A 9,099-nucleotide genomic window follows, 5' to 3' on the forward strand; every position below is an offset into this window, starting at 1 on the left:
ACCAACGGCAGTACACGTGCCGGAGACGGGTCCTCGCTGATGGTCCGCAATCCGGTTCATCTGGCGAGGAAAGTTCGTTTTTTTCCATATCCGGGGAGTCCTCCGGTATGTTTTTGTTCCGCTCTTCTCCGGGCATCAAAGCAACAGTTTGTATAATTGTATACCGAAGAAAGACATGACTTAAATTACTCGCAGTTCACACTCGTTGTAGTCTGTCACATCTCAGTTTTTGTCTCGGTCCGATTAATCAAGATTGATAGGATATTGGCTAGGGAGGGAGGAGGGAGGAACGATCTCTGGCAGTTAGTTACCAAGGGGCCTTGACAGTTTTAAGGTGCGCTTTCTTCGCCAATTTTCCTGTAGCGGTAGCAGTAGCAGCACTGTTCTTTGATGACTTTTTCTTGCGTTTTTTAGTGTCACTTTTAGTAGTTGGATCTTCGCCCGTCCAGGATCCGGTCCCCTCCGAATCGCTTTCTTCCTCCGGCTCGTGTGAGACTTTCGGCGCAGCAAAAGCAGTCGTCGGAGCGGTGGGAATTGGCGTCATGTCTGTTTCGTTCAGCTCGCGTTGTAACTCGGCCCGGAACACTTCGCGTGCCGCAGCTTTTAACTGCTCTTGTTGTCCTATCAGGTCCCTCATCTCGTCCGCGTTTAAACTCACAGTCGTGTTTCGTCGCAAGTGGAACCACGTCTCCTGGTTCCAACGGCAGATGTTGATCGACAGTCGCGGAGACAGTTCTACGGTCACCCGTTCTCGAGGCAGTTTTGATGACGACGCCATTTTGAGTGTTGTTTGGAAGACAAAGTTCTGACCACACGGGTGTTTTTCATCAATGCCGATCTCATTTTTCGTCGTCCTCACTAGAGCTGCTGCTTCCGAGAGACGGTACGGGGGAGGGTGGTTGACGGTTGCACCGAAAATCGCCGTAAGCGTACGTCTGAATACCGTCGCTTCGTACCCAACGTTTCAAGTCAAGGCAGGAGAGTCCCTTCTTGTCGCCCGAGAGGGTGAACAGATCGTGCTTGATCGAGCGAATAGCCTTGAAATGGCACCTCTGGGGCTTTTCTGGTTCAAACAGCGCATCGTGATAATTTTCAAAATGTAACTTTTGTAATGCCGTTCTCGGGATGCCCTTGGCTTTTGCTTCCCTGCCCTCGGATAGAAATTTGAAGCAGTACATTTTTGCGCGAACCCCCACGAAGGCAACTATGGATTCTCCCGGGTATTCTATTTTAAATGTGCCCTTGATTTTTTTATTGACCTCACTGTACAACTCGTGCGCTCGGGGGAAATTTGAAAAATCGAAATACTGTGGCGCAACCGAGGAGAAGATAACCTTTGGCTCGATGTTTTTCACCAGATACACGAGACTATCAGTGTCAGTCATCAAGAGTTGGCAGTTTTCTGGGCCGCCGAGCACGGGCAGGACGAAGTTGTAGTGAAACTTGTACATGTGGAGTTTAATCAACTCCAATACGGTGAACCCGGCCACCACTGGACTGTTCAGCTCAACGGATGCGGGTGTAGACTGTACCCCTACTAGTGTTTTATCGTAGAACGTGACGGATTTGAAATTCGGTTTACTCGATAACTTTTTGAAAGCTGCCTCATTGCTGACTAGCTTCATGTTGACGTGTTTGGTTTTGTCGATTAAGAGTCTGCCAAAGATACTGTTCAGGATCAGCTTCCAAAAGCAGCTTTCAAAATCGGAGACCGCCTTTGAACGCTTGCTGGTTATAAAGTCTACAAAATCATGCATCCAGCATCTCTGTTCAAAGGCCAGTACACGACGAATGCGCCGCAACCGCATGCCGCACTTGAGGTAGTATTTTAAATTTTGATAGTGCACTACGTAGTCCCGCTTCTCAGTCAGATCGGGCACCAGTTTTTCTTGACCAGATTTAAAGAACGATGCCTCGCCTAGTCTTAGTCCCAATTCATAAGTGTAATCCGACCATTGGGCCGGAGGAATCACCGCTTTGTGTGGAGCCAGAGGATACATGGTGTGCCTTTCGTGTAGTTCTGCCGGGTAAGTGAGATCTACGCTCAGGATAAAACCCGCTCTCGCGTCGTCTGGAATTTCTGTAACGTTTAATTTGCTGATCTCGTTCTTGCTCAACCAACGATAGTTTTTCTCGGGCAAGTTTTTGCTCAGGGCGTGTCCGTATAAATTAGTGCAATCGAGCGCCATGATTTCTTGCCGAGGCTCCTCGGGTCTGTAGTTTCGGCCCATTTCGGGGATATTGGCCTCGGCGTGGCGTAGCATGATGGAGGCGACACCCCCTCTGACACCCCGTTTCACCCACTGCACCATTTCTAGATCGTGTAATACATCCAAGCGCACCTGCGTGCGCTTCAGCATGGCGTGGAAGGCAAAGTGTGGCAGTGTCAAAAACTTGGCCGTATCCATTTGGAAATGACCCAAAGACAAATCGCGGAATTTCTCAAAACAATCCGCCAAGAGAAGCACGTCCGTTATCAGATAGACCAGTAGGTAATCTTTCAGATTTTGGCAAGCCGCAGCCCTCCACACCCGCTCCGCGTGTTTATATTCGGCCTCCGTGACGCTTACTTCACGAAGAGAATCATAAAGCACCTCTTTTGAAGGGAGTTTATAGAGTTTGAGTTTATCTTCCCCGTCTAGGAAGTCGTAACAGAACACACCTTTTCTACTCAAGAGCTCGTATTGCTCGGTGTTGCCTCTGACATATTCCCATAAGAGCGGGAACACGGTTGGATTCTTGGCGTTGGACCCTCCAACGGTGCTCTTGGCATTCTTCATGGATTCCGCAATCGAGCTCAAGGAAGCTTTCATGAATTCAAATGAATCTTGAAAGACGATTTCCCTGTCAAATACGGCCAAGTAGTGCTCAGTGTTTCTTGGTAAAATCCGAGGGGGTGACGCCCGGCGTTCTTCATTTCGTCTTGCTATGGCTTTGATCAAAAGATGCTGGTCGAATCGTATGGCTCCGTGAGCAAAACAAGGCACCATTGTTGTTTTTTCGCTCGCGTAAGTGAAGTTACAACGGTTACACAAGGCGTAACGGTATTTTCCAGAAAGGTGACAATGATCTTTGAGGGGGGAAGTGAATCCTGCGAAATCCGCCCCGCACATTTCACAACACGTTTGTTGGCGAAAACGAAGCCAGTCTTCGGGGGTCATTTTTAAAGGCAGGTTTTGAGTATCATTTATGAGTTGGATCTCTTCTCTTTGAACGTCTAGCCAATCGAGAAATCTTTCTACGCAATCCGCCCCGACCCGGTGAGTTGTATGTCCTATTTGGGTTACATATCCTGATTGCGGCCACGGCAATTGGTACGTGCCGTCTTCGGGAATCGTCTTCTGGACAGGGGATTTGCATTGTTTCAAAGTCATAGTATATCACAAATCTGGCCATTGTCATTTTTTCAAACTGGCAAAATTGGACAGTAGATGCCTTTTTCGGAGTTTTGTAAAGTTGAGGCTTCTGTGCGCAGCAACTGCGCCAGTGCTCGCCCCGGCGGTCTTCTGTCGCGAACATACATAAACAAGCGCGGCAGACATATTTCCTCCTCTGGGTGACGCCGCTGCCTAAAAGGCGAGTCAAACTCGAGATAAGAATGTAGTGATTTCGAAACAGCAGCAAGTCCACACACTGTCCCTCCCTCGGCTGACTGGGTAAATTCTTACTCAAATAGTAGATTCGAATCGGGGGAGTCTTGTTGGGTCGTTTTGAAGCGGTGATTCCAAAAACGCTCAGGACAAGAGACGGATTGTTTCTCTCGAAAAACGCCATTTGGGCTAACGGCGTCGGGAAGCTCAAGCCAGAAAAATTCAACTTACTCTTCGTGTACCAAGCCTCAAGTTTATATCGAGGCGGGGGTCTACTCCAACTGCGCCCGTTTTCAAAAAGCAATAAGCAGTCGCGAAAACACACGTCCTCCTTTGATTTGGGGGGGCTGACACAGGCTCTCTTTCCGAGCAGATCTCGAGGCAACCCACAGTGTCTGGCGTCACCACACGAGGCCTGCCCGCCTCTGCGAAATGGAGTGAATGCCGATAGATACAGACAAAGACTTAGCACTCGATCAAAAGTCCATCCGGAACCTTCGTGATGATAGGCGTCAACTTTCCCAGAGATCTCTTCCAACTGCGATGTAACCAGTTCGTCAATTCCTTGTTCTACGAGCAAGCTCCTCACCTGTGTAAGAAACCACGGTTCGGCCGTGTATGGTATCACCCTGTATGATCCCCTTCCCGCGCAATCCCGGAGACACCGGACGATAGCGCCGCCACGGCCAGATGCCGAACTTCGCTGTAATGGCTTGATGTACACACGTTCGAGTTGATGAGAAACATGGAATAAAAGTGATAGCCAACATCATATCTGAGTCTGATTTATCCCTCCACGTAACGGCAGATATCATTCATTGGCGACCTTCCTTTTCGGACTATCATGGAATCTTCTGATTGACTTTATTCGAGTGTTTTTGAGAAGGCCGGGAACAGGACGGGAATCTACACGGATATGTATTGCGTCAGCGTGTGTACCGGTATGAATGAATGAATGAAAAGCATTTATAGGCGGCGCCTTTCCATGAGCCTGATCAAGGTGCCACCCCGTTCAAAACCGAAAACATCATTCAGAGAAGTGCTTCTTAAAAAGCCACGTCTTTAGCTGAAGTTTGAAACTGGTGATATTTTGGCATGCCTTGACGTGGCCAGGGAGGGCGTTCCAAAGAACAGGTGCACAAGACGAGAGACTCCGGTCGCCTAGCCGAGTTCGGGTTCTTTTGACGGAGACCCGATCAAGCCCAGAATACCGCGTCTCTCGTCGGCCAGGTGCAGCACTCAAAAACCCATCGAAATATTGTGGTGCAAGACCGCTATAGATCTTATAAGCAGTCAGCGAGATCTTGTACTCGATCCTTGACCTAACAGGGAGCCAGTGCAATTGCCGAAGGGCAGGGGTTATGTGCGCAGATTTCCTAAGACGGAGGACAATCCTGGCAGCCCAGTTCTGAATACGCTGGAGTGGAGCAATGGTACTTTCATGGAGACCATGCAGAATGCCATTATTGCAATCTAACCGGGAGCTGACCAATGCACAAACCAAACGCTCTGCGCTAGCTTGATCGAGGTACTTTCTTACACGACCGATGTTGTAAAGGCTTGCACTAGCTGCCCTGCAGATGGAGGAGACCTGTTTCTTCATGGTCATATTTTTATCCAGCCAAACGCCCAAGTCCTTCACACAATCCGATTCATGAATGTCCTGACCGTCAACCACAATGGACGAAATAGAGCCAGTCCTTCTGGAGGACACAAAGTTTGCCATGTCGGTCTTAGGTGCGTTTAGAGCAAGTTTATTGTCCATTAACCAATCTCCAATGTCACTGATGCAGTCCTCTACGTGAGAGAGTACATGAGCACCGTCCTCCTTGTCACCACAGCGAAAGCTGTCCATCACCTGATTATCATCAGCGTACATCTCAAAGGTGATCCTCTTCTCACGGATCAGGTCACCAAGGGGAAGCGTGTATATAGTGAACAGGATCGGCCCCAAAACTGAGCCTTGCGGGACACCGTACCTCAGCTCGACACTATCTGACACACAACCATTTACTGAAACAGATACCTGTCGCTGTTGAAGGTATGAAGCAAACCAGTTCAAGGCTTGAGACGTCAAACCTATTCTGTCATGCAGCCTGGCGAGTAAGATCTCATGATCAACAGTGTCAAATGCGGCTGACATATCGAGGAGAACTAGAAACGCTTCATTACCTTCGTCCATGCATGACAGAATGTTGTCGACGACCTTTAACAGGACCGTTTCCGTACTGTGACCCTCGCGGTAACCCGATTGGTTCGAGTCGTAGAGCCCATGAGTAGACATATGTTCCTTCAGACGTGAAACCACGATCCTCTCAATCAGTTTTGACAAGTACGATAGGTTGAACACCGGGCGGTAGTTTGAAAGAACATCCTTGTCCAAATTCGACTTTTTCAAAAGCGGCGTGACAAGCGCACCCTTTAGGCTAGGTGGCACTTGCCCAAGTTTAATTGACAAGTTAATGATCTTGACTAGCGCTGGTAATAGTGGAGGCAGACATTTCTTGAGGAGACTGGTGGGGATTGGATCTAAGCTACATCCCTTTGGTGGTAAGGATAAGACAAGCTTCTCCACTTCAGCCTCGGTGGTTGGCCGAAGTACGTCCAACACAGGAGGACGTTCAGGAAGAACAGCTGGTGCTGAATCCGAGTTGGTTCGATCAAGTTTGTCACGAATCGTATCAATCTTGTCTGAAAAGAAGTGGCTGAAGTCCTCGGCGAGTTGCTTGGCATCAGAGTGAGTGGGGAGGGGAGATGCTTTTTTCTTCCCAAGGAGCTCATTCACTATTTTGAATAAGTCCTTATCACTGGCTGCGTCGATTCTAGATCGATTATATTCAAGCTTTGCGTCGTTCACTAAGTTTGTCACAGTCACACTATGTGATCGATACAACTGTTTACTGATCTCCGTGCGTTCTTTACGCCACTTCCTTTCAAAACGACGTCTGATACGCCTGGCCTCTCGAATATCTGCATTGAACCAAGGCGTGTGAACCCGTACTGCAAAGGAACGTGTCACTAATGGCGCATGATTTTCAAGTATCTCCTTAAGACAGGTGTCGTATTGCCCGATGAGATCTCCAAGATGACCAGTGGGATTCAGAACCAGGTCACTGCTTTGGATATCAGCCTGGAAAGCTTCGGTGTCAATATCCTTCAGCTTCCTAAAGGTGGCAGTTTTAGGAGTAGCCAGTGGGCGCACAAGTTTTAGAGAACAATGAACAGCGTAATGATCTTTGGTTGATAACGATGGATCGACAGTGACATCACTAATTATATCATCTGCACCTCGATGCGACAACAGCTGGTCATTAATATGACCTTTCGCATGAGTCGGCTCAGCCACATGCTGAACAAGTTCGAACGCATCAAGCATGTTGCTGAAGGATACTACGAGGGAATGATCAGTTTTGTCTAAGTGGATGTTGAAGTCACCCGCCAAAAGCAGATGTTTCGTTACCGAGACAACACTTTCAAGGAAAGACCCAAATTCCGCTATGAACTCCTGAACGTTACGCGGGAAGCCATCTGGTCGATAGATGATGATAACCCTCACAGACTCGTGTCCTGATGTGATTGAAACGTCCAAGCACTCAAAATATTTGTAGGCGTCCACAGGATTCCGATGAATCTTTAATCCACCCTTTGTTAGGATGCCGACACCACCACCCCGACGAGATGTTCGAGGTTGATGAACAAATTCGTATCCACTCAGAGTCCCCGTGAGGTCAGCGATTGTGAAGTTATCTGTTTCCTTTCCTTGAAACCATGTCTCTGTAAGCAACACAATGTCGGTATTACGCTCCAACACTGACTCACAAACAGTTGATACTTTCCCATTGAGCGAACGAGCGTTCCACAAAGTAAGATTCATTGTCTTTGATTCCTGACCGTCACGTTTCCAAATCCCTTTGACATGCATTCCTGCCCGCTTACTGCGCCTGGTTTTTGGGTTTCTGAATAAACCCAAGTCCCTCAAAAGCTTTTGAGTGTCAGGTGAAATGGATTGTACTGTGTGTAACATTACTATACATTGCCAAGTGGGGATGAGGATTCTTGTTACGGGACACTCTTTTGTTGCCCGCTACAGGCGATTTCTGCTGGAGGAGCTGGGTGCGCCGACTTCGGTGCCTATTACCTTTAACTTTGTAGCAAAGTTAGGCTTGCCGGAGGAGACTGTGAACCTTGCTGGCCTGGGGGGCCTGCAATGTGATGAGGCCGGTCGTGCTTTTGTACAAAATGCTGTGACGAGGGTACAGCCGAACCTGCTTATTCTGGAACTGGGCACTAATGATTTAGTGGCTAGCCCACACATACCAGACGAACAGCTGACGGAGAATGTCCTTGGCACCTTGGTTACTTTGTGCAAGCAGTTGAAGGAGAGCTGCCAAGTTTTGCGAAAAATCATCCTGTGCCAAGTTGTTAATAGGAAACGGTGCAGAAACACATCGGCAGAACATTTTGATGCAAGGAGGAAATCTTTCAATGAGAAGCTGCTCCTGAAGTGTCGCGAGGAACAATATTCTAAGCTAATTGTGCGATACAAACATGATCGATCGATCCTTGTGAATCTGGCCACAAGCGTAAGTGGAGATAATATCCACTTTACTTCACACAGAGGGCTGGACTTGTATCACTTTAGCATTAGGAGGGCGATCACCCAAGGCCTGCAGGTGATGCGACAAGAGGATGCGCAGATGTAAAGAACTTTCATGCATGGATATCACTGGGGCTGATTTTCACACCTGCTATCCAGTGTGATTTGCACATTGTTGCATTTTGTACACAGGTTTGAACTAGGCCTACCTAATTGCATTCATAGTTTCACATGGTTGATTGTGTCACATGCTTTATTGATTTACATGTTTCACATGTTTTTCATGGTAGTCGATGCATGGATGAATGTACCTAATGCATTTTTCTTTTCCAGGTAATGGTTGTATTTTGCTAATGCATGTATTAGTATGTGATTTATTTTTCCTCACATGTAACTTGATATTGCATGTTTAGTTGCAGATTGCATGCATGTATATGATACTTGCTGATGAGTGCATGTTGGTTCTGTGTGCTTGATCGTATACAGGGCTTTATTTCTACATAGCAGGGTGCTGATCCTCCTTTAAGGCAGAGTGAATACTTGCAGCATGGCAAACCAAGGGATGCAGCTGCGAGGTCGGCAGCTCCAAGGAGCTATTCCACGTATACCAGCGCAGGCTATTGTTGAGTCTCCAGATGTTACCAGGTCCAGGGAGTCACTTGGGTTTTTTGGCACTGTTAGGAAGCGTTTGTCTGATCTTTTTTCAGCCATCTCCCTTGATATGGACGGTACATCTTATGACAACACTCCAATGGAGGAAACCTGCATGCCACCCATGCACTCCACTCCAATGGCTCCTCCCACTCAGCTATATCACTCTGTACATTCACCAGGGCCACCCACTCTTTCTTGGCAGGGTCACACCACCTTGAGGCAAGCAGGAGGCATTCCATGGCCTGAGTTGCCCTCTGA

The 9,099-nt window shown here is 47.9% G+C and overlaps 1 protein-coding gene across 1 annotated transcript; it reads right to left on the minus strand.

The window, feature by feature from the left end:
- Positions 1-839: 839 nt before the first annotated feature.
- Positions 840-2,990, minus strand: LOC135502627 (uncharacterized). Its single transcript, XM_064795577.1, has one exon. It carries the CDS (start codon positions 2,988-2,990, stop codon positions 840-842), a length of 2,151 nt encoding a protein of 716 aa, XP_064651647.1.
- Between the last annotated feature and the right edge of the window lie 6,109 nt (positions 2,991-9,099).

The sequence above is a fragment of the Lineus longissimus genome, chromosome 18 (genome assembly GCF_910592395.1).
Source record: "Lineus longissimus chromosome 18, tnLinLong1.2, whole genome shotgun sequence".
Taxonomy (NCBI): domain Eukaryota; kingdom Metazoa; phylum Nemertea; class Pilidiophora; order Heteronemertea; family Lineidae; genus Lineus; species Lineus longissimus.